Source organism: Delphinus delphis, chromosome 11 (genome assembly GCF_949987515.2).
Source record: "Delphinus delphis chromosome 11, mDelDel1.2, whole genome shotgun sequence".
Taxonomy (NCBI): domain Eukaryota; kingdom Metazoa; phylum Chordata; class Mammalia; order Artiodactyla; family Delphinidae; genus Delphinus; species Delphinus delphis.
In genome coordinates, this window is record NC_082693.1 from 55,375,549 (window position 1) to 55,401,912 (window position 26,364).

General features: G+C 39.9%; 2 protein-coding genes across 2 annotated transcripts; one reads left to right on the forward strand and one right to left on the reverse strand.

Moving 5' to 3' along the window:
• On the forward strand, positions 1–18,531 carry CCT2 (chaperonin containing TCP1 subunit 2). Its single transcript, XM_060025209.1, has 16 exons — positions 1–85; positions 818–892; positions 997–1,062; positions 1,830–1,941; positions 2,761–2,837; positions 2,970–3,082; positions 3,933–4,135; positions 5,207–5,307; positions 5,603–5,730; positions 7,842–7,945; positions 11,379–11,498; positions 11,865–11,993; positions 12,190–12,293; positions 12,582–12,681; positions 14,200–14,341; positions 18,113–18,531. Exons 1-16 carry the CDS (start codon positions 83–85, stop codon positions 18,141–18,143), a joined length of 1,608 nt encoding a protein of 535 aa, XP_059881192.1. The 5' UTR covers positions 1–82; the 3' UTR covers positions 18,144–18,531.
• Positions 18,532–21,030: 2,499 nt separating this feature from the next.
• Positions 21,031–25,640, reverse strand: LRRC10 (leucine rich repeat containing 10). The gene has a single exon (XM_060025210.1). It carries the CDS (start codon positions 25,566–25,568, stop codon positions 24,729–24,731), a length of 840 nt encoding a protein of 279 aa, XP_059881193.1. The 5' UTR covers positions 25,569–25,640; the 3' UTR covers positions 21,031–24,728.
• Between the last annotated feature and the right edge of the window lie 724 nt (positions 25,641–26,364).

The window sequence follows — 26,364 nt, forward strand, 5'->3', positions numbered from 1 at the left end:
CTCTTACTTCCGGCCTCTCTTTCCTTCGGCCTGGGGCGCGAGCTGGTGAGGAGTTGTCGTGTGTGCTGAACTCCTCGGAACCATGGTGAGTCTGGCCCTGTAGGCCCTTGCCCAGGGCCCGCCGTCCTCGGCCGTACTCGGCCGTCCCCCGCCGTCTGCTGCCTTATCTGTATCCCAGCGCCGCGGGCTCCCTGTGTCTGTCCCCGGGCCCGCCGCACGTGGCGCAGGCCGCGGCGTGTGGCCTGCGCCGGGCCCACAGGGGAGGCATGGGCCTGAAGGCCAGCACCTTGTTGTGACTCGGCCTCTCCACAGCCGCAGAACCTCGAGGCTCGGAGCTCACCCCAAGCGAAGAAATTTCTAGTGCACCGGGCGGGTCGGCGAGACGGGCTTCCCCCTCCCTCTCGGGGCGGGGCCTGGAGCGGCCAGAGGGCGAAGATGGCAGCGAGGCCGCAGCGTCCCCTCGTCCTCCTGGCGGTCGTTGTCGCGCGAGTGGCCTACCACCCCTGCCTGCCTTATCCTTAGTTTAAAATCATCTTTGCCATCTTTGGTCTTGCCATACTTACAGTCGATCTCTTTGGGGTAGAATTTTTATTCCTGAAGCGCTTAGAGATCCAAAATGCAATGTCACCTAAGTCCCTCCTTCCGCTTTAAATAAATGACTGCTCCGATGATGGAGAGCTTCATTTGTTTAAAAAAGTACCCTGTGCTGTAAATTAATTTTCTCTTAGGTATCTACTTGTAAGTCTAGTGGAAGGCATCTAAGTATATGTGTTAAAGAATACTGGTATTCAAACTGAGTCTTGGTTTTCTTTTTTAGGCGTCCCTTTCCCTTGCACCTGTTAATATCTTCAAGGCTGGAGCTGATGAAGAGAGAGCAGAGACAGCTCGTCTGGTAAGACTTTATCTCATTCTTATAAAGTTACAGTAGTTTTTTGGGTTTTTTAAAAATTTTAAGACTGTGAAGTTGATTTTGACCATCTCTGATGTTTATTCCAGTCTTCTTTTGTTGGTGCCATTGCTATTGGAGACTTGGTAAAGAGCACGTTGGGACCCAAGGGCATGGTAAGAAAAACAGGCAATTTAAATTTTTTAATGTTGTTTTAGAGCCGTTAGAGATATAAAAACTTCTTTTGGATGCTTTGTTGTCTTTAAAACTTAACTGTTAATTGTAAAAGTTAAGATATGGATATATACTCCTTACTGAAAATCAGAACAGAACCCATATGGCTAAAGTCCCCTTCGATCACTATCCCCAGTGCCACTCACCTCCCCAGTGACAAACACTGTTACCATTTGGATATAAATCTAACCAATGTCTTTATTTTTATGTAGATGTACAGGTATTTTATGTATTATAAGATATTATTTTATGTATTCTCCCTGTAATAGATAACATTGTTTTGTTACGTGATAGATATTATTTGTATGTACTTTTGCTGTAGCTTGGCTTTTTTAATTCCTTTCAGTATAAATAGATATACTGCCTCCTCTCACTGTCAAATAGTATTCTGTATCTTGCTTCTTTTATAGTTTGTATTTATTACTGTATTGTGAGGGACCCTTAGTTTGCGTTCATTGCTTTTGCTATTACAGTATCGGAACAGCCTTGTTCATGTCTCTCTGTTCTTCTGCTGTCTTTAGGGGTAGACAAAGGTTAGGACACCAAGGTTTGCTTTTGGGGGGAGTGTATGCAATGAAAAAATTTAAATGTATTCTGCCAAATAACCATCCAGAGTATTTACACATTAGCAATATATGAGAGTACTGATGAATCTGCGTTCTTCCAGATGTACTTATATCTTAACTTGAACCAAATATGTTCCTTTTAGGACAAAATTCTGTTAAGCAGTGGACGAGATGCTTCTCTTATGGTAACCAATGATGGTGCAACTATTTTAAAAAACATTGGTGTGGACAATCCAGCTGCTAAAGTTTTAGTTGGTGAGTCTGAGGATGACATTTTGTTAACATTTGGAAACAATTTTAAATAGGCTGTGTTGACTGTCCTTTCTATTCATTGATTATTTACTTTTTAATTGATTATTATCGTTATTAAAATGCAAGCTTCTCGATGTGGTATATATACACAATGGAATATTTCTCAGCCATAAAAAAGAATGAAATAATGCCATTTTCAGCAACATGGATGGACCTAGAGATTATCGTACAAAGTGAAGTAAGTCAGAGAAAGACAAATACCACATACTATCACTTATATGTGGAATCAAATATGACACAAATGAACCTGTCTATGAAACAGGAACAGACTCACATACAGAACAGACTTGTGGTTGCCAAGGGTGGAGGGGGAAGGATGGATTGGGAGTTTGGGATTAGCAAATGCAAACTATTATATATAGAATGGATAAACAACAAGGTCCTACTGTGTAGCATAGAGAATTATATTCAGTATTCTGTGTTAAACCATAATGGAAAAGAATATGAAAAAGAATATATATATGTGTACAACTGAACCACTTTGCTGTACAGCAAAAATTAGCACAGCATTGTAAGTCAGTTATACTTCAGTAAAATTTTTTTTTAAATACAGTCTTCTGGAGTGCCATGTACTTACTGATGGTAAAACTACTGTATTTCGGGCTGAAAAGTTCAAAGAATTTGTCAGGTGAGGAAACCTAGATAAGTGAGGTTTAGATTGGTAGTGGATATATTTGGAGAATTAGGTAAGCTACCAAGAAGTAATTTAAAAAGCAGAATCAAATGTAAGTGAGTTAATAACTAGCTTTTTTTCCCCCCAAGATATGTCAAGGGTTCAAGATGATGAAGTTGGTGATGGCACTACCTCTGTTACTGTTTTAGCAGCAGAATTACTAAGGGTAAGAATATCTGAGCAACTTCAACTTCGTCTTATTGGGGGTTTTTTGCTACTGTGGTTTTGAGTATCAGAAGTAATCAACTTCTTACTACAGATTTAGTATTCATGCTTGTCTTCCACTGTTTATTAATAGGAAGCAGAATCTTTAATTGCAAAAAAGATTCATCCACAGACCATTATTGCGGGTTGGAGAGAAGCCACAAAGGCGGCAAGACAGGCTCTGTTGAATTCTGCAGTCGATCATGGGTCGGTATGCCAAAACACTACTGTTTCAAACATTTAATGTTTAAATGTTCTTTTTGAAATACAGTCAATGCAGGAAGTCTAGAGAGCAGTGAAAAGCATACACAAACATGATTCTATTGGCTCATCCTGCCTCAATAAAACCTAGAAAAACCCCACCTTACCCCCCAGAGGTAGTAACTAAAGTTAAAGTTTGGGTTTCCAGGGGTTTTTTTGCACGTATAATCGCAATAAATAGTATCATTGTATAGAGGGTTTTTTAGCCTCTTTAACCTAGTTGAATAACTAGAAAAGTTTCGAGGTGTCATTGTTCTCTGTAATATTAGTTTTAGTAGAGGTATGCGTTTGATTTTGTGACTGCTGTAATTCATCTATCTATAATTGGAGATTTGTGTTTCGACAGTTTTTAGCTTTATAGTGTTGTGACAGACTTGTTATTTTAAAAAGTAAGTATAATTGCTGTGTCCAAAGATATGTATGTATTTAAAGGCAATTTTATTTACCTTACAAGTAGTGCTCTAGAAAAAATTCATTAATTTACAGTCCCACTAGCTGTATAACAATGCCTCGTTTCCCATGTTCTTGAAATTTTTGTTTGCTTGTGTTTCTCTTTTGGTAGTTTGCCAGCTTGGTGGGGAAAATAGTATCCTTTAATTTGTATTTCTTGATTACTGATAAGGTTTAATTTTTTTCATGGGACTTAGAGCCCTGACTGGTTGAGGTGAAAGTCTATTGACAAAAAAGTATCTGGATAGATTTTGAAAAGTAAAACAGGGTTGATAACTTCAGAGAAGCATTTTAAGAACCGGCCTGAGTTTTTTTGTTTTTTTTTTGTTTTGTTTTGCTTTTTTAGTTCTGACGAAGTTAAATTCCGTCAAGATTTAATGAACATTGCAGGAACAACATTATCCTCAAAACTTCTTACTCATCACAAAGACCACTTTACTAAGTTAGCTGTGGAAGCCGTTCTCAGACTGAAAGGCTCTGGTAATCTGGAGGCAATTCATGTCATCAAGAAGCTAGGAGGAAGTATGGTAGATTCCTATTTAGATGAAGGTATGTACATATTGAATACGGGAAAGGAAGCCTTGACCAGTTGTTGAAAGCTAAGTACTGAGTGAATCCACTTTTAGTTAGTCCGGACTAGTGACACTTTGCAAAGCCAGAAAACTTATCTTTAAGGACACAAATCATATTGCAACCATTTTTGTCATCTTAATTCATTTGTTATATTGACAGTGTGCTTGATCTTCTCAAACTATCCCAGCATTTCTTTTGATAATCTCTAGGTTTTACTTTATACCATGAAGTAAGTTAGTCTCTAATAAAGAGAAGTAGTTGGTTTTGTTTTTGTTTTTTTGTTCTGTTTTGTTTTGTTTTGTTTTTGCGGCACACGGGCCTCTCACTGTTGTGGCCTCTCCCGTTGCGGAGCACAGGCTCCGGACTTCCAGGCTCAGTGGCCATGGCTCACGGGCCCAGCCGCTCCACGGCATATGGGATCTTCCCGGACCGGGGCACGAACCCGTGTTCCCTGCATCGGCAGGCGGACTCTCAACCACTGCGCCACCAGGGAAGCTCCGAGTAGTTTGTTTGTTTTTTCTTTTTTTACTAGAAGTCAGCTACTGTCAAATGGCACTTTTTCCAGGATTACATGTATTCTCTAGGAAGGGTTTGGGTAGGTCATACCAATTAGTTGGCAGGTGTTGAGAATATAGTTTCTGGTGTTCTTGAAGAGTGATAAATGAGTTAGCAGCTGCAATTTCCTTAATAATAGTATGTTTTGTTCTTAGAGTGTGGATTTTTCAAAGCGTCTTCACAGTGTATTCACAAAACAAACGGTAGAAAGTGTAGGCATTCTATTCTACAGAGAAGGAAAAAATGGGGTAAATTGTGCTTTACAGTTTCTGCTCTACCAGTTCGTGATTTGGAGTCTGGGTTTTGTTGCAAAAATGCATGTTGTTTGTCTCTGTTTCACAGGAGTAACGATTCTGAAAATATTCTTGATTGAATTTATATGTAAGGGCTGTATAGCATTTCTAAAAGACTAATTTGATAAAGCAGATTACCTTAAAAGATTTATTAACACACCCTTGAAATATTTAATACAATACTATCCTTATATTGTAGGCTTTCTGTTGGATAAAAAAATTGGAGTAAATCAACCAAAGCGAATTGAAAATGCTAAAATTCTTATTGCAAATACTGGTATGGATACAGACAAAATTAAGGTACGTTAAACTACATTTCTTGGAATTCTAATTGCTAGCTGCTGTAAACTTGGGCTGGTAATCAGTTGCACTAATAAAAACCCTTATAGGGTTTATATACATTTGAATGTATATTTATTCTTATATAGTTTCTTAGTTTCTGATTTTATATATATAAATATATGTTTATATTGTACACATGCATACACACATGCACACATAGTTTTTGGTGTATTTACATTAAAAAGTTTAAATATGCTATGAAACTTGCGAGTAAGGAAAGTGATGCTATTTTTTATGATTTCCTTTGTCTTAGATATTTGGTTCCCGGGTAAGAGTTGATTCTACAGCAAAAGTTGCCGAAATAGAACATGCAGAAAAGGAAAAAATGAAGGAGAAAGTTGAACGTATTCTTAAGCATGGGATAAATTGCTTTATTAACAGGTCTGTGTATGCTTGTGCTGACAATATTTATAATAATCCAAGAAAGGATTGTTTTCTGCAAAGATTTAGGAAAATTCTTTTATATTGAATTTAGTTATTTAGGAAGTGTTTTTTCCCAAATGTAAATAAAATTGTACAGCAAGGCATTTGCCTTACAATGATTTTAGTGAAAATGTATGTTAATATACTTTATTAAACCTTTTTGTGTCAACAATAACAGTTTTCTGTTTTGGCAGTTACATTATTAGTTTGGGCTGTAGTATACCTGTATTTGGAAGAGAGATTTAATTCCACATTAAATGATGGGGGTTTGAAGTAGGAAAAAGCTAATGGTAGCATAGGAATAAAACAAGGATGAAGAGGTGAAAGGTATTAAGGGTTTTAGGGCTTATCTTTAATTTGTGTGAAGAAAATATGTGTAAACCTTCCCCATGTATTCTTAATATTCAGTATCTAAGGTTTTTATGGATTATTTTTTTTATATGGATTATTTTGAATGGAGAAAAATACCAAGAGAAACAGGGCATTTCAGTGAAAAGGCAGTAGTTAACTTTGAGAGAGATTTACCATTTGATGGAAAATAATTGTTTTAAGCCAAATGTATGTGGGCTTTTAGAAGTTAGTTACTAGGGACTTCCCTGGTGGTACAGTGGTTGGGAATCCGCCTGCCAATGCAGGGAACAGGGGTTTGAGCCCTGGTCTGGGAAGCTCCCACATGCGGCGGAGCAGCTAAGCCCGTGTGGCACAACTACTGAGCCTGCGCTCTAGAGCCCACGACCCACAACTACTGAGCCCACGCGCCTAGAGCCCATGCTCCGCAACAAAAGAAGGCACCACAACGAGAAGCCTGTGCACCGCAATGAAGAGTAGCTGCTGCTTGCCGCAACTAGAGAAAGCCTGCGTGCAGCAACAAGACCCAACGCAGCCAAAAATAAATAAATAAATTAAAAAAAGAAAAAAAGCTAGTTTCTAAACTTCTGTGAGATCTATGATTCTGATAAGGCACATTTTGCTTAGCAGTGCTTTATACTAGTTATGAAATTTTTTTCTTTGGCTTTTTTTAAGTTACAAACTTTTAAACAGATGTCCTTTTTACTCCTGTTGTATGAGTAACATTTGCTCATTTTGGGACGTTTGAAAGTATAAAGAAGGAACAGAATTCTCCCAGAAATTCTTTTATTAAATTGATTCGTGGTGTGTGTGTATGTTGTTTCAATTCTTCATTTAGTTGTGATCATATGGTATAAACTTTTATAACATGCTTTTTTAACCTAACAGTATATATATTTTACTTAAAATTACAAATTTTTCATAATTGGTAAGTTGAGATTTACACAAATACTCTCTTCACAGACATTGGAATGTTTTCTACATAAAAATTCTTACATATATCTTCATTTAATTAATATCTGAATTTTCTTGCTGTAGATTCTCAGGAGTAGAATCAAAGCATATAAACATAGATAAGAGTTTTGTTTTGGTTTTTGGTTTTTTACTAAATTTATTTTTTTAATTTATTTATTTTTGGCTGCGTTGGGTCTTGTTGCTGCGCGCGGGCTTTATGTAGTTGCGGCGAGCGGGGGCTACTCTTCGTTGCGGTGCGCGGGCTTCTCATTGTGGTGGCTTCTCTTGTGGAGCACAGGCTCTAGGCATGCAGACTTCAGTAGTTGTGGCTTGTGGGCTCTAGAGCACAGGCTCACCAGTTGTGGCACATGGGCTTAGTTGTTCTGCGGCATGTCGGATCGTCCTGGACCAGGGCTTGAACCCGTGTCCCCTGCATTGGCAGGCGGATTCTTAACCACTGAGCCACCAGGGGAGCCCATAGATACGGGTTTTGATGCACTACTGCTAAATTGCTTTTCAGAATTATTGGTTCATTTTATACTGTCAATGGCAATATATAAAACAATACCCATTTTCAGTACTAACATGGATGCACTAGTATAATTTATAAAGTATTATACAATAATAAGTAAGAAATGTTATCTTGTTCTAATTTGCATTTCTTTGATTACTGGTGAGATAAAAATATTTTCATGTCTTTTAGTCTAATGTATTTTATCTTGTGAAGTAACCACTTTGAACAATATTTTTTTATATTTTATTTATAGGCAATTAATTTATAATTATCCTGAACAGCTCTTTGGTGCTGCTGGTGTTATGGCTATTGAGCATGCAGATTTTGCAGGTGTGGAACGCCTCGCTCTTGTCACAGGTATGGGAAAAAGGCATTAATTTCTAACATAATAATTACTCTTGGATTTACTGAGTGTTAGTGTATTTAACTCATTGCTAAGAGGACAAAGAGATTCAAGGATCCTAGAATCTAAAGTTATTCTGAAATCTGACATACTTTTTGATATCTTTACATTATTTTTATTTATTTATTTTTTTTTTTGCGGTACGCGCGCCTCTCACTGCTGTGGCCTCTCCCGTTGCGGAGCACAGGCTCCGGACGCGCAGGCTCAGTGGCCATGGCTCACGGGCCCAGCCACTCCGCAGCATGTGGGATCTTCCCGGACCGGGGCACGAACCCGTGTCCCCTGCATCGGCAGGCGGACTCTCAACCACTGTGCCACCAGGGAAGCCCTACATTATTTTTAATATACCAAATTAAATGCCAGCTTCGCCATAGGTGTAGGTTTATTTTTGCCGTTTTTTTTTTTTTTTTTTTTTTTTTTTTTTTGCGGTCCGCGGGCCTCTGACTGTTGTGGCCTCTCCTGTTGCGGAGCGCAGTCTCCAGACGCTCGGGCCCAGCGGCCATGGCTCACGGGCCCAGCCACTCTGCGACATGTGGAATCTTCCCGGACCGGGGCACGAACCCGCGTCCCCTGCAATGGCAGGCGGACTCTCAACCACTGTGCCACCAGGGTAGCCCCTGTGTTGTTTTAAAGATACTGTCTTTTCTCACAAACCCACAGGACCACTGTTCTAAACATAGTCTAAATAAACTGAAGCTTAAAAAAAGGAGTCTTTTTTTTGTTTTTTGTTTTTTGTTTCTTTTGGCTGTGTCGGGTCTTAGTTGCGGTATGCTGGATCTTTGTTGCGGCACGCGGGCTTCTCTTCATTAATGGAGTGCAGTTTAGTTGATCCGCAGCATGTGGGATCTTAGTTCCCCGACCACGGAACGAGCCCACGTCCCCTGTGTTGAAAGGCAGATTCTTAACCACTGAACCACCAGGGAAGTCCCAAAAAAAGGAGTCTTAAGTCTTACCTAGTTTATTCATTTAATTTTAGTGCTAAGTGAGTAGTTGAATGCTTTGTGCCCTGTGTGATAGTGCAGTTGGAATAGTAACCTTTATTGAACATTTAACTATATGCCAGACAGTGGGTCAAATACTTAAGCATTACTTCTGTTAATTTTTAAAAATTTATGAAAGTAATAAACGTTGAATAAGTGTGAAACATTCCAGCAACGTATGATGAAAAGTAGTTTACTACAGTATCCTTTAGTAGAGGTATATGAGTTTTATAATCCCAGTATAGACTAGGAAGTGTGTCTACAGGTATGTGTACATCAAAGAGACATAGAGTGCAGCTGTTCACTTAAATTTGTTCTAGTAATGGTTTTTAAAGTAACCTCTATAAACAGCCCTTGAAAACTAAGTATAACAGTCTTTATCCTCTAACTTTCAGGCGCTTGAAAATGAATGAATAGGCTGGAAAGTTGGCTTGCTATCTGGCAGTGAGAATTAAGGAGAGTGGGGTTTTAGACGTAAAGCCACTAGGAACATCAGATTCAGTTCAGAACTGCTCTGTGTATTAGAAGAAATTAAATTATACTAAGTAGATGGTAGGATTGGTCTCATTTCAAAATAACTTCTTAAGCCATTTTTAATAATTTGAGAAGTATAGTGTTCTGACCTAAAAAGAGACATTTTACTTTCATTAATTATTTGGAAATGGGTTTACCTGATTTAAAAGTTATTACATACTTGATGCTTAAGGTAATAAAACTTATGATGCTCATGTTTACTTAATTCTTCCCTTAATGCAACAGAATTAAAGACATGACATAAGAACTGTGAATGATACAGGACATTCATGGGATAAGTTGATAACATAAGGACTTGATAACATGAAATAGCCACATACACTCAGGAGAAAATTAACTGCACCAAGCACACCAAACTGTATGGCTGTGAAGTAGACTCCATGGTGGCTCCCATCCTTAGTAACATCTGTTGTCAAGATGTGTGAAATTGCTTCTTGCAAATGTCTAGGAATATTTTGTAAGCAGATGCACATGAATGAGTATAGGATAAGTGAAAATTCTCATAAGCCAAATTGGTCTCATTTGGGGGATATGATTTCCCGAACATCTATTGTGTCTCACATCTAGATACAAAGCAGTCTCAGGAATTTGCCAACAAGAAGTAAGAAGAGCTTCAGCTATACAGATTATGAGTATAAATTAGTGGAGTTGGGAAGACCAGAGTCCCTTTTATGAATTAATTGTAAAATAGAAATAAAGCATCAGTTATTCAGCAGATTTATCAGTAAGGTGTAGGGAAAGGGGTTGGTTGATGATTGAGGGAATCTATTAAAAGAGAGAGTAATGAACTAGAGAAAAGGATTTAATTTTATTTATATATTTTTTGGCCAAGCCGCGTGGCATAAGTTACCCAATCAGGGATTGAACCCATACCCCCTGCAGTGGAATTGCAGAGTCTTAACCACTGGACTGCCAGGGAAGTCTGAGAAAAGGATTTTAAAATTGAAACCTAAGTTTTGCTTAATTAAGAACCAGGAAAGGAAGTGTTTATAGCATGGAAGATGGAGGGAAAATAGGAATAAAAATAATACCTAAGGAATAAAATGAATTTAGTTTTTTTTTTGTTTTTTTTTTTTTTGTGGTACGCAGGCCTCTCACTGTTGTGGCCTCTCCCTTTGCGGAGCACAGGCTCTGGACGCGCAGGCCCAGCGGCCATGGCTCACGGGCCTAGCCGCTCCGCGGCATGTGGGATCTTCCCGGACCAGGGCACGAACCCATGTCCCCTGCATCGGCAGGCAGACTCTCAACCACTGCGCCACCAGGGAAGCCCGAATTTAGTTTTTTGACTTCTCCTTAAGTTTGCTCTGGGAAATCCTCAGTATACATTTCCCCTTTTTTCTAGGCCCAAGTGCTCACTATTTTAAGCAGTTCCTAGCGTCAGTACATCTGTTGATATAATAAGATTAGTTAAATATTTTCATGTTTTGTTTCGGGATATTGGATCATAAGAGTACTGGTCTCCTATATTGAATTCAGAAGAGAATCTGAATTTAAATTCAGGCTTAAAGGTAAATGTCAGAATCTCAGTTGAGGTGGTATTATTACACAGTGTGTCTGTCCATATAGGTCTGAAGCCAGATTGCTTGTATTTGAATTTCAGCTTCATATTTGTTCAAACTATGTAACCTTGGATAAGAAACTAAACATTTCTTTGCCTCAGTTTTACCACTTCTAAATGGGGTGATGATAAATGAAGCCTGTCTTATTAGGGTTGTTGTGAAGATTAAATAATTAGTTTGTATGAATTGCTTCAGAGTGCTTGGTGTATAGTAAGCAGTCAACTTAAATATTGTGTTTTCTGTTCATTACTGCTTGTTAGAAAACAAATTTTAAACCCGTTATGCATTTAATTAATGTATATTTTTGTTCATAGGTGGTGAAATTGCATCTACCTTTGACCACCCAGAACTAGTGAAGCTTGGAAGTTGCAAACTTATTGAGGAAGTCATGATTGGAGAAGACAAACTGATTCACTTTTCTGGGGTAGCCCTTGGTGAGGGATTATGTAGATCCTGGTTTAGGTTCCTAAATCTTTAGTAGGTTCTTTTGAAGTGAAAGAAACAATTACTCGTTACTATAGTTACTAGAATGTATGTCTTAGTTCCTGAGAAATTCTAATTTCAATCTCTTGAGGGCAGCCTCATGTTAACTTTGTGAACAGTACATATTCAATATAGTTGTTTTAGATAGCTTAGAACTGTTAGGAATGTGGATTGTTAGCAAAGAGAAGGTAGCAATGGAAGACATGTCAGCTTTCAAAACCGAGTATAACCTATATAAGTAATAGAAGGCAAACTTTTATGTGTTATAACTAAGTGTTCACTATGACATAAGAATATTATTATTTTTTTAACTTTAGGTGAGGCTTGCACCATTGTTCTGCGTGGTGCCACTCAACAAATTTTAGATGAAGCAGAAAGATCTCTGCATGATGCTCTTTGTGTTCTTGCCCAAACTGTGAAAGATTCTAGAACAGTTTATGGAGGAGGTAAGCATTTGAAAAATATTGAACATATTTTATTTCTTGAAGTGTAGTAGTGGCTTTGGCTTTAATGTTTCTTATAGGAACTTCATATTGTTTTCGCACTTAATAGTTAATGCTTAATATATCTTAAGGGAAGTCTAATTTAGTGTCTGGGAGACAGCTAAGCATAATGATATGTTCTTGGATTTTTAATCTGTAGGCTGTTCTGAGATGCTGATGGCTCATGCTGTGACACAGCTTGCAAGTAGAACACCAGGCAAAGAAGCCGTTGCAATGGAGTCTTATGCTAAAGCACTGAGAATGGTAAGTTAATGAAAAAGAGAGCCTTGAATTTAAATTTTGTAGGCATTGATGACTTTTAAATGAATCCATTCTTCTCTCTTGGGCAGAAAATACTTAACTTTCTTGGCTTTAAGAATTGGTTCACACTGCTTAAATTTGATTTTGGAGTTTATCCTCTTTATGAGCAGTAATTAAAAGGAAGCAGGTTTTACGTTGTCTCTAAATGTATAATTTTAGAAGGCTTTTCTTACAGTTAGTAAATTAATTTTCTTTTAGTAGAATAGTTACCATGTCTTCTTCACTTCATAGTTGCCAACTATCATAGCTGACAATGCAGGCTATGACAGTGCAGATCTGGTGGCACAGCTTCGAGCAGCCCATAGTGAAGGCAATACAACTGCTGGACTGGGTAAGAAATTAATTGGGACCATGTGGTCTTTTTTTTTTTTTTTTTTTTTTTTGGCTGCGTTGGGTCTATGTTGCTGTGCGTGGGCTTACTCTAGTTGCAGAAAGTGAGGGCTACCTTTTGTTGATGTGCACAGGCTTCTCTTGTTGCAGAGCACAGGCTTAGGCACATGGGCTCAGTAGTTATGGCACACAGGCTTAGTTGCTCTGTGACATGTGGGATCTTCCTGGACCAGGGCTCGAACCCGTGTCCGCTGCGTTGGCAGGTGGATTCTTCACCACTGCGCCACCAGGGAAGCTCCTGTGGTAGTTGTTCAGAGTAACTCTTGACCAGGTTCTTTTTTTTTTATTTTTTAAAAATGATGAATTCCCCAGAAACTGGTTTTATTTGATGTACCCAAGTCTTAAGTTTCTCAATAAAGAAAAAATCTCCATAAAAAAAAAAAAAAAAATGATGAATTCTCATAACCATATAAAAGATTCCTGTGACCTTTGCCTTTATAGCCGTTATACATTCTAGAAAAATGTTTAACTTCATAATCTCTACACTGTCAAAATTTTATTATTCTCTAAGGGGGGGGTGTAACATTAGTTAGAAGATTTTTAACTTGTTTGTTATGTAATGACCGTAGGATTTAAGTATATAAAAACAGTACTTACGTTCTCAAATGAGTGTAAACGTTACTGTATCTCTTATAATCAGTATTAACTCCTAATCTCACAGTAAACTTATTCTGAGACATTCTTTTTTTTTTATTGCGGTACGCGGGCCTCTCACTGCTGTGGCCTCTCCCGTTGCGGAGCACAGGCTCCAGACGCGCAGGCTCAGCGGCCATGGCTCACAGGCCCAGCCGCTCCACGGCATGTGGGATCCTCCTGGACCAGGGCAAGAACCCGTGTCCCCGGCATCAGCAGGTGGACTCTCAAGCACTGTGCCACCAGGGAAGCCCTATTCTGAGACATTCTTGAGAGTAGATCTCTGTTACATAACATAAAAATGGCCAAAAAGAGGACTTAATTCAGATTGGAAAATTTCCCAGCAAAATGTCTAGGACATATAAAAGGAACAATTTTAGAGGGTAGATAGTCTTGCCACTGGACAAGAGAGAGGTTAAGGAATAATAATCTGTCAGAAAATGAAGGGGCATTCTAATAAGAAAAGTAGATGACTTCTAAATTCTCTTCCAGTTCTTAAGAATCCATGGTGTGTTCAGTGATGAGCAAATTTTCTGCAGTTTTATTTGTAGATAGAGAAAGATGGGTGATACAGTGTTGTGTATAAATTTTTCATTATTTGACATAGTTACTCTCCATTGATACAGATGATCAGTAGTTGACCTTCCAGTTTTCTAAAAGGCTTTCCTTGAGTGATAGTCTGATGCGAATGCTCTAACTAAATTGAGTAGTTAGTTGTAATCTTATTTTTTGTAAGTCAGGATTAATTTTGTGACATCATTAGATATGTTTTGTAACATGATTAGATATGTTAAGATTAGTTGTTTATTTAGTAAATACTTTCCAGATATGAAGGAAGGTACCATTGGAGATATGGCAATGCTGGGTATAACAGAAAGTTTCCAAGTGAAGCGACAAGTTCTTTTAAGTGCAGCTGAAGCAGCAGAGGTGATTCTACGTGTGGACAACATCATCAAGGCAGCACCAAGGTATCGTAACACTTTAAAGAACATTTCTTAGGAAAAATTAACATGGAAACAAAAAATAGGTATATTTTTGATAATTGTAGTTGATGGGAAGTGGAGCCATTTTGTTTAGATAACAGTATTTTGCAAGGTATTTAAAATATGTAATCACACAACTCTTAGATTTAAGCCAGAAAAGCTTAGGTGGGGAGAAGGGTTTGGGTAACACAGGGTAGCCCTCAAGATTGAAAGGGCACATAAAGAGCCAGGCTTGGGAAGGTCAAAAACCAGAGAACTTGGGGGTGGGCGTGTAGTAGTAAGAACTGATGTCTGTTTACCAGGATGAGTTGGGTTCAGTCATTTTCTGTCCTGGGTACACTTTTTCATATATACATTCTTAAGCACATAATATGCAGAGTGCCCTACATGTTCCTATTCCAGCAGCATTTTTTTTTTCTTTTTTCTTTTGGCCGTGCCGTGTGGCATGCGGGATCTTAGTTCCTTGAGTCTTTGCCCTCTGCAGTGGAAGCGTGGAGTCTTAACTGCTGGACCGCCAGGGAAGTCCCTCCAGCAGCTTTTCTGAGATGAAAATTCTTTTAAAAACTCATTCACACAAAAATGATTGGCCAGAGAAATCTTAACACTTGAAGATTCAGTTAATAATTTTAATTAATTAAATTAACTACTAATTGCTAATTAGTAGTTACGAAAACCATTTATTTTACCTGTTAGTGGAAGTTCAGGGAGAGGGAAGGGGATGGTGGCTTGGACCAGTAGATAGAGGTGAAGGTGGTGAGAAGGGATTGATAATAGTTGTATTTTTGAAGGTAGAGCCGGCAGAATTTGATGATGGGTTGGATATAAGGTCTGTGATGAAAGGGATTGGATAATTCAAGGGTGTTTGGGGCGGGGGGAGTGTCTTATAAGGTTTTTATTCAGAGCGCCTTAATAATTGCCACATTTCTCCAATACGTTAAACACACTTCCATTTCTTCAAGGGTAGAAAGAAAAAAAGAACAATTCTAAATAAATTTCATCAGAAAAATCTGAATTGTGGTTTTTTTTTTTGCGGTACGCGGCCTCTCACTGTCGTGGCCTCTCCCGTTGCGGAGCACAGGCTCCGGACGCGTAGGCTCAGCGGCCATGGCTCACGGGCCCAGCCACTCCACGGCATGTGGGATCTTCCCGGACCGGGGCACGAACCTGTGTCCCCTGCATCGGCAGGTGGACTCTCAACCACTGCGCCACCAGGGAAGCCCTGAATTGTGTTTTACCATGACAGTATTAAACATTTTTAGTTCAGGAATAAAACATGGAAATTCCCAGCAAACAAAACAACAGTTACAAACAAAAAAAAAGAAAAAAGAGTACTGGGGCCCGTAATTCAAGGTTTTTGTTGAGAAAAATAAGAGTTTCTCTTAGGTGGAGGAAGGCTTTGGGAGGGAAGATGGGGGTTTTCCGTTTTTGGACATTTGAGATGTCTGTTGAGAAAGCGGTTAGTTGGATAGTTGAGTCTGTAGTTCAGGGGAGAAGTTTGAGCTGTAGTTATAAATTTAGGAGTTGTCAGCCTGTACGTGTTATATAAGGCCATGAGACTGATTGAGTCCCCAAGAGAGTGAACGTAGCTAAAGAAGGGAAAGGGTTTTTTTTAGGACTGAGTGCTTGAGAATTCCAGTAATAGGTTTGGGAAGATTCAGAGCAACCATCAAGGGTCACTAAGAAGGATTGTGAAGTATAGGTAATTATTAAACTGGATGATGGATACATGAGGATTCATTATACAACCTCTACTTTTATACATACTTTTGAAATTTTCCATAATACAAAATGCTAAGGGAGCGGGGTGCCACTGAGATAGGAGGAAAACCAAGGGAATGTGTGTCCCAGAAGCCAAATTAAGGAAGTATTTGGGGAGGAGGAGTGGTCAACTGCCAAGATGATGCAAATAGGTCGAGTAAGATAAGGACTGAAAATTGATGCTAAAAATTCGATTTAGCAACAGAGGTCGGTGGTAGTCTTAACGAGCAGTTTTAGTGGAATAGAGGGGGCAGAAGTCTGAAGTAAATTCGATAGAGGCTGGGAAAAGAGGAGTTGGAGGAAATGTACGTAGACTGCTTCTTCGGGGAGTGTATTGTGAATGGGAGTCGAGAAGTGGGATAGTAGCTAGAGGAGGTATGGGTCATTACTGTGACAATTCAGTGTGTGTAAGTGGGAGCAGTTTCATAGATAGGAATGATCGATGCAGAAGAGGCGTGCAGTCCACCAGCAGCTGCTGGATCTGGAGAACAGAGGAGGACAGGAGGGAAGTAGGAATGTTATTAGGAAAGTATGCCCTAAGTGGACTAAGTTCTTTGTGCAGAATCCTGTAGCACTCCTTTCACTGGCTCTCTTCTATGAATGGCAACTATCCTCTTACTATTAAAGGAAGGAAAGAGTAGAAAATAATGATTTGGATGTGGAGAGAAAGGCTGAAACGCTATTCAAATCTACTGTCGTGAGTGGAAAGGACTGGGCTGAAAAATCTAGATTCTCTGCTCCTGGTATTGGGAGGATAGGGTAATAAGGAGCACTCATACTTTGAAATGGAAAAATAGTGAGAGAAGGAAAAATTGACACAGTTTTCCTGGAAGCAGTGCCGCCAAAGGTGGTTAAATACAGTTATAGTGTCTGATGTCTTCTAGCAGAATGATAGCAAAAGGAAACTGAGTTCTATAAGTAAAATTTTCTGACTTGGGAGCAAGGTCACATAGCTGCACCCACCCTCAGAAATCTTTGTTATACCTTAGTACCTTCAACCACATTTGAAATATAAACTATAGTACCTCGTTTGATCTGATATCACTGTTTTCAAAGTTTAAGTGTCTCTTTTAAATATATTAGAAATTTGCGTAATTTGCAGTAAAGAGACATGAGTAATTTTGTTTAACTCAGCCTTCCCAAATGTACTGGGCTATGCACTTCTTTTCAAACTCATTATTAACCTCCAGGGAATTAATTTTTCAGATCAGTGCTTTGTGACAGCTGCTTGATAACTTCTTCTATATTGACATTCTTGGGTCATACTCCTATAAGCTACCGAGGTTGGAAGGTTTATACTGTATGATCCCAGTATGCTGTACTCTCTGGATCTGTTTTTATGCCTTTTCTTCTTCTCAAGTGTTGTGCTTGCCTCTGGAAGCAGTGTTTCCACAGTCATTAAGTAAAAAATTTCGCTAGTATCCCTACCACGTCCCCTTCCTGATTCACTATGTATGGTCACCAGAAAATAAAAGTTCTAACATCACAGATGTGAGAGGTACTGTTGGCATACTTTAGTGAATTACCTAACCCCATCACCAGCTTATCTATTGGCATTTGTTTGTGTTCATTTAGAATAGTGATCCAGAGGTTTTAATGTAGAAACCCCAAAACCTTGTCATTTTACAACTTCTGATTGAGAGAACCATCTTTGACTAATTTAGTAAAATTCACTAACGTATTGGTTAAAAACATGAATTAACCATTTTCTGGAGAATACATATTTGTTAAGTAGGTTGTTTGGATAAGAAGCTGAGAACTGCTGAATACCTACAGGTCTTCACATTCCACAGATTTTTCCTGTCCTCTTACTAATACAATAATTAAGGGATGTTAATTGTGAGGTAGAAACATTCTGTTTATACATTTAAAATTGGTTTTAGTAAAAGTAGGATTATAGCTGTGTTTGTATTTAATATAGACCTTTGGATACAATCATGCTTTTCATTGTCACCGCTGCCTTTGTTTTCTTAACTGTACGTTTTATGATTCTTGCAGGAAACGTGTCCCTGATCACCTCCCCTGTTAAGCATTCCCATATGCTCTTGAGCTCTGGAGCAGTTCATAGTAAAGTTGTGTTTGAAAGACCTTGACCTCCTGAAAGAAGACTATAGAATTGAAGTTTACCTGTGGCTGTTATATCCTTAAGATTTGGACATTTAACTGACCTTCTATTTTAACATGGGTCTAATTTATTTGCTATTTCATTTTCCATAAGATTCAGTTGATTTAAGAGTTCATTTCTCATACTGTGCATCAAAATAAAAATTTGAACAGTTACCTAGTTCTTACCTGACTTTAGTGATTTGTATCCCGTTTTAACTCTGCTTAATGGGAGTGAATGATTATAGTTTCAGTGTAGAGTTTCCAGCTTAACTAATGATTGATGTTACACATTTTTGAAAAAAATTATCCTGATTAATGTAAGTCCAAGTGAGATGTGATAAACTTACATTAATCCTTTTTTTTTTTTTGCGGTACGTGGGCCTATCACTGTCATGGCCTCTCCCGCCGCGGAGCACAGGCTCCGGACGCGCAGGCTCAGCGGCCATGGCTGACGGGCCCAGCCACTCCGCAGCATGTGGGATCTTCCCAGACTGGGGCACGAACCCGTGTCCCCTGCATCGGCGGGTGGACTCTCAACCACTGCGCCACCAGGGAAGCCCACATTAATCTTTTGATTCCCAATCATACATAACATTTATTAACCATTTTGTTTTGTGAAAGTACCATATACTTTAGTACCCTTCTACTTTTCTATAGTCTAAGTACTGTCTCTTACATAGGAAAAAATTTATGGTGGCTTCTGTTACTTCAAGGTGAAAGATATTTTAAATGTTGGTAGCTACAAGCTGCTTCAGGCACCTCTTTTTATAGGGTATGGATATAGTTAGATGTAAGCATTGTTGTTTGTTGTTTTGTTAGGGTTTCTTGTTTTTGTTTTTGGCAAATGGATCCTAGATAGAGTGTAAGTATGTGCCGAGTTTGATGGTTTAAATGTGAATTTAGATTTGGAGGTTATTGATTTGTCAGTATACAGCAGAATGCACAAGAAATTAAACAAAAACCCAGCAGTAGTTTTTACTGAGTATCTCTGCTAGCATCATGGAGAGAGATTTTATTTGCACAGAGGAGTGAAAGTGTTTTCAAAGAAACACTGATAAACCAGCCTGTTCTGTTTTTGTCCAAAAGTGTGTCTCAGCATTTTAATACTACTTTGTATAAGCTATGAAAACTGGAAAAATTTGTTTTTTGTTGTGATAATAGCTTATATCCTCCAACGTTCACATAAAGGAGAAACTTCTGAGATCATCAGAGAATTATACAGATTTTTACTTTTTTCACTTTTAGAAACATAGCAGTATGTTTGCTATGTAATTTTTTAAAGTACTTTATCACACATCATAACATCAGTGTTCAGCCCACAACTCAGGTAGGTGGAACAGTTGAGCGTATCATGATCTAGAAAATGTGCAGAGGTTTCAGTGGGAGAGGTAAGTGGGTTTAAACATTTATCCTGAGGGACCAGGTAGCTTGGAGTAGGATTTTAATCTAAAGTGTATTTGGGCTCATTTTCTACAAAGGTCTTAAAAAGGATACACCAGTAAGTATTAAAGTTAATCTAAAAAGAGGTAGAAATGTGGGAGCTTAATTGTATATCCAAGAATATACCCATGCTGCTTTTCCTCTGAATTCATATCCTTTGAAGCCTTTATAGATCTTTACATCATAGGCCTAGAATATCCCGAGTTCACAAATTACAAAGTTTTTTCCATTTCAGAGATAAAGTACCAACCTAGGGCCCTCTAATTCCTGTAAGAGTTTTAAGATGGAGTTTTTTTAAACTCAGAAACAGTTATGTAAGCAGTAAGTTTTTATTTTTGCAGTAAGTTATTATTTTGTGACATAGAAATGGAGATTTTTGTAATGTACATTAACAGTTAAATGTGTAGAAATTGTCTAAGTGCTTAGAATTTTAAAATCCATTTCAGTAGCCTTCTGTTTTTCTTTGAAGAAGGATAATATGTGTGCTGGTTTTTCTTTTACTCTCCTCAAGTCAGAATCCATTCTTTGCCTGCTTGGAGGCCATGGGACTTATCCCTGCTAACTGCCTCACAGCTCCCTGTGGACTGGTTTCCTGTGGTTTAATTCAGGAGGCACTGGTAGGATTTGGGGAGAGGGAATTGGTATTTTCTTCCTGGTTTTGCTCTTTGTCTCTGGAATTGGCTGCATCCCTGTGAGACCTACCAGTATAGCTCTCTGGGCAAGCCCTCTTTTCATGACTCAGCTCTTACTGCATTTTGGTAACATTTCTGTTCCCACTTTCACTCAGCCTTATGGGTGGGGCTGGCGGCTGCTGTGACTCATGCCAAATACAATCACTTGTATTACCCTGATCTTTCTCCCCTTAATTCTGTTTAGTAACAGTTCCTTTGTGAAAAGTCTCTTTGTAAATCCTTTGAGGTGAATGCATTTTCTTGTCAGGACCGTGACTCATAGAAGTCAATAGGATACTTTGTATGAAATTCTTTTCCGAAGTCTGCCTTGTCTTGTACCTACTCTGGTGTTTTAGAGTATTACTAGAGCAGAAATGTAAAGAGGACTTAACCTTTTTTTAATCACAGTATTATTGTAGAACGTTGTTGATTCCCAATATGAATAAAGAGTAAAGATTTTAAAATTCTGAGTGGTACATAACACCTCTTTCAAAGAGGTATTGAAAAGACTATATGAATAAATCTACACAAGACCCTGAGGATAGTGCCTGACCTACAGTAGTGCTCCGTAAGTGTCAGTGTGTCCCCCTGTCCTGTGGCCTTGGTGCAGGATAAAATCTCCAAAATTCAGGGCTTCCCTGGTGGCGCAGTGGTTGGGGGTCCGCCTGCCAATGCGGGGGACGCGGGTTCGTGCCCCGGTCTGGGGTGATTCCACATGCCGCGGAGCGGCTGGGCCCGTGAGCCGTGGCCGCTGGGCCTGCGCGTCTGGAGCCTGTGCTCCTCAACGGGAGAGGCCACAACAGTGAGAGGCCCCCGTATCGCAAAAAAAAAAAAAAAAATCTCCAAAATTCAAGTAATGTGGTCGAGTTATACCAGCCACTGGGGATTCAAAGATAAATATCACCTGTTTCGTGTTCTCAGAAGTGGACAGTCCAGAAAGGGGGAAAAGCATGTAAACTTGTTTTTTAATGGCATTAATATTCTTTCTAAGATAGAGTACAAGGTGTATCTTTTTTGTTACAGTGGCAAAGGCAGTAAATTATCTAGCAGACACACACCCGTGTCTTCAGTCTCATGTCTCTTGCCCTCATGACACGAATGGGTTTAGTGCCAAGGAATAGTCTCACATTTTCATGTACTTTGGTGATTTTGCAAATTCTAGCATAACAGGCAGAGGGCAAAGTATATTCGTTTAGATGTTTAAAAAAATGAATCCTTGGTAATCTTATCTGTGTTTTCCTGTATATGTAAACCAGAAGTGTTTGACCACTTTGCAGTTATATTTCTTATATTCAAGACTGGAGATAATATTGAAAATTCTACTGAGAAAAAGCTTTTTTTGTTTAATTGCTACTTACATTTTTTTCCTTCAAACAAGGAGTTATACTGATTGTATGGTAAATATAAGTATTGTACTGCCATGGTATAACACTTAGTAAAAGAACATGTTAAGTAAACATTAGCCATCACCTGCCAATCACTGTTCCATGCACTTCATACACAGTAAATTGTTTAAACCTAACGGGGCCCTGAGAGACAGAAACTGTTACCACCTTACTGATGAGAAAACTGAGGCACACAGGTAGGTAACTGACCAGTAAATATACAAAGGTAGAATGTGATCTCAGGTAGTTTGAAGCGTCATGCTCTTAACCATCGTAGTACACTGCCTCCAGATTACTGTGTGTAAGATATGGGCTTTTAGCTAAAGTTGAGTAGTTGATTTTTAGAGTACAAGCTGACTTTTCAAGTGTGAAATTGCAAACTTAGTATTGTTTTAGGACAAAAACCTTGGGAATGTCCTTAGAATCCACGTTAAAGATTTTAGTTGGCATCATTCATTTTTTTATATATATATATATAAAACTCCTTTAGATTATTGGAGCACTTCTTTATTATTTTTGGCTGTGTTGGGTCTTCGTTTCTGTGCGAGGGCTTTCTCTAGTTGCGGCAAGCAGGGTCCACTCTTCATTGCGGTGCGCAGGCCTCTCACTGTCGCAGTCCCCCGTTGCGGACCACAGGCTCCAGACGCGCACGCTCAGTAGCTGTGGCTCATGGGTCTAGTTGCTCCGCAGCATGTGGGATCCTCCCAGACCAGGGCTCGAACCAGTGTCCCCTGCATTGGCAGGAAGATTCTCAACCACTGGGCCACCAGGGAAGCCCCGGCATCATTCATATTTGTGGAAGCTAAAATCCTACATAAACTTCTGGAAGAGATTTTCCTCTGATGCACTTTGGGTTTCAGAACTTTTAAAAGTAAAAATGTTGGGGATTCCCTGGTGGTCCAGTGGTTAAGACTCGGCACTATCACTGCCATGGCCCGCGTTCAATCCCTGGTTGGGGAACTAAGATTTTCGCAGGTCGTGTGGTGCACCAAATAAAAGAAGTTAACTTTTGGTGCTTCAGCATTTTTCCCTTTTTAAGTTTATAATTACGTTAGAATTTCAAGAAAACATCAGAGGGTTATGGAAATGTAAATATGCACTTACGTAGTCAATTTATAAAATTGATTGAAATCCTATAGTGAAAACTTGGACAGCAAAATTCATGGTGAACACTTAACCATGTTGTTTAAGAAGTGTTTATTTGTTGTGTATTGATTATTTTAGAACAAAACAGTTTAATTTTGTGTCAGAATGTTTATAATTTGATATCTGTTTCAGACTAGTTAGCTCATTAGATGAAAATTCTGTAGGTCAATAGCTACAGCTTATGGCTTCCTTGGAAAAGGTGGGCCCCGTAATCTTAGGAGGGGGAAGAGAGGGTCAAAAGAAAATCATAGCCATTGTGAAGGATGAGCTGTGATTCAGCTCAGGAGGCAGTCTTGTTGGCAGAAAGTTTCTAGTATCAACTGAGTATAGTGTAATTGCAGTCATTAGGAGTGAGTAAATAGACTGAATCCTAGCTGTCTAATAGAAATCTGGACTCATTATTAAAGGAGTTAAGTATTTGACAATTTAGTGATTAAAAGGACCCTTTAGCAGTCTGATCAATGGGTTGTAGATACTCTACAGACTGCGAGGTGGTGACAGGAAGAGATTATGTGAAACCATGAAACTTTTTCTTCCTCAGGTTTAGCAAGAAATAATTGTGGTAGGAAAACATGAAAATAGTCTGCTGTATAATGTCATTTTAGAACCAAACTTTGCTGGGTTAAGATGCTTTTATGGCAAAAGTACTTTTTAAAAGCTAAATTCTGTATGTTTTAGTTAAGATGACACTTTTGTGTCCTTGACTACTGAAAGGGTTCAAGAACATAAAGGATTGTGTTATTAAACTACCCACTGACAGCAGTTTGTTTAAAATTGATGTATTCATGGGGAGAAGAAAAGGTCATGATTAACATCCTTCAGAGAAATAGCGGCCTGACTACCTAGGTTTATACACCGACCATCAAAAGATTTTATCTACAAAAATCAAACCAGAGCAAGGGCAGAGATACTGAGGCTGAAGAGGCAGACACTTCCTATATATACCACAACCTGCAATTCCAATTTCCAAATGGTTGTTGCAAGTGAACAGATTTCTCACCTACAACTTTTAACCTAATATGATTCTGGAAATGCCCTGCATGGCAAGAGATTCAATTCAATTCTGGTTCATTATGTGAGTAAACAGGAGGGCTCTGCTCCACAGAGGCAGCCATTCACAACGAGGCTTGATTTTGATGTGACCTCACAGCCAAGGAGAGATTCTGTTTTCTAGATGACTTTCAGCATTGCCCGTGACAGTCTACAGGTGGGTCAAGGAAAATGAGCGAAATCAGCATGAACCACTGTCAAGTTTTAAAGTGGCAGCTGGATTCCACCAGGGGGCATTCCCAGCCAGGGTGTCTTCTCAGCAGCCACTAAATTTCAGGGGAAAAGCTTCATCTTGAGCCTTTGCAACAACGAAGAGTCTGAATCGGACTGACTAGGTAGACATGTCATTTTTAAGTGGCCTGAATCGGTAATGTCTTCTTACCATTATGGTCATTCATAGTAAGAAAATACATCCTGCAAAGGGGTGGAGACAGGCCCTCTGAACTTTTAGATGAGCTCTGTAACAAATACCTTGTTTGAGGGGCTCATTGGCCTCATGACCAGCCACTCCTGGAGACTGGAGGAGGCCAAAGGGTCCCAGCCTTTCTTGCTCTTAAGTGTTTCAAAATACCTGCTCAGAGGGTGATTTTCTTGCAAAGAAGTTGTCATGCCACCTATAGCACACAATTTCTTCTGGGAGAGATGTTGGCCTTGAGTATTTTCTTCTTGGTGTGAGGTAGGCATTTCATATGACTATTCCATTTTCCACTGGCAGAGCTGCCCCACCTGTCCTGCAGCAGTCCTTTGCATCTAATGGAGAGGTCTCCAGAAGATGCTGGAGTTGGGTCCTTGGCATTGAACTACACCTGAAGCTTCTCAGGAGTTGCTAGGCGGAAGTAGAGGAGGCAGGGCAGGCACTTGTGCCTCCTGGCTTTCCTGCCTGGCCAGTGCGTAGCGCCTGGCTTTTCTGGGGTCAGGCTCTGGGGTCTCCTCTGCCCATCTTCCCACGCGACGCACCCCTTTGGCCACCTTGGGCGCATTCCTGCAAGGATTGTGGTCATAGATGACCAGCTTCAGGCTTGACAGGTGGGCCAGGCTGGGGAAGTAGCGGATGCTGTTCCAGTCCACATCGATCACCTCCAGGGAAGGCATGTGAAGCAGCACAGGGGGGAAGTCTGTCAGCAGGTTGCCTGAGAGCCAGATGGTCCTCAGCTCCCGGAGGCGCCGGAGCCGGCCTGGCAGCAGACGCAGGGCGTTGGAGCCAGCATGCAGAGTCTTAAGGAGACTCAGCTCACACACCACATCTGGCAGCTGGGTGAGGTAATTGGCCTCGACCCACAGGGTCTGGAGATTCTGGAGCAGGCTCAGCTCACCGGGGAGGTCGCAGAGTTTGTTGTTGCCCAGGTAGAGGATGCAGAGCTGTTTCAAGGTACATACTACCTGGGGCAGAGCCTTGAAGTTGTTGAAATCCAGGGCCAGGATCTGCAGATTTTGCAGCTGCCCCAGCTCCGGAGGCAGGCTGTTGAGGCGATTGTCACTCAGGTAGAGCTTGGCCAGCTGCTGGAAGGAGCACACGTGCACGGGGAAGCGACGGAGCATGTTCCCGCTCAGATCCACTGTCTTGTCCAGCGGCATCTCCTGGAGGTCTCTGACCATGTAGTTCTGGCAGCGGTCAGCCGGGACGAAGGCCGCGAGGGCCCTGATGGTGTTCCCCATGGCAAGCCGCAGCCCGCCGACCCTGGGGCTGCTGCCTCTGCCCTGAGGCCTGTCCTCCCCTCTCTTTATAACCTGGGGATTGCGTGACAGAAGCCAGTCACTGCAACAGAGAGAAGTGCTCCTGATAGCAACTTGAGTGTTGGGTGACAGGCAGGGTCCTGGAGGCGGGGTCTCACATACTTGCTTTCAGTCACCTAAGCCCCAGTCCTCTTTATCTACATTTTTTTGTTTGTTTGTTTCAAACGAAAAATAGCTTCACTGTTTTTTCTAATGATAAAACGTTGAGACATTACATAAAGGTGGAAAAGAAGAAAGTGAGAACAACCATAGTTACACCCACCAGGGATAAACACTGTAAACGTTTTATTTAACAGATGTCCTCCAGCCTTTTGCTACACATAATCAATTTGTTTAAAAAAAACATACACTGTTTAGGAGTCTTGTTTTTTATCAGAACATATGGACATATTTTTATGTTTGCAGGTATCCATGCAATTATTTTAAACACCTGCAAAGCATTCCATTATATGGATACACTGTAATTTAAACAGGTCTGTTGTTGGGCATCTAGGTTGCTTACAATGTGTCGCTATTATAAATATCCTTGTACATACAGCGTGAGCAGTTATCCACTAATTTCTTTAGGAAATGTCCTTAGAAGTGTTACTGGGTCAAAGATATGCATTCTTTAAAGGCTTTTCATTGGTAGTGTCTCCCCCCTAACCCCACCAGATCTGAACGAGTGTATACGCTCCACAAGTGTCCGTTTTCTTATTTCTTCATTCTTACCAGTTAG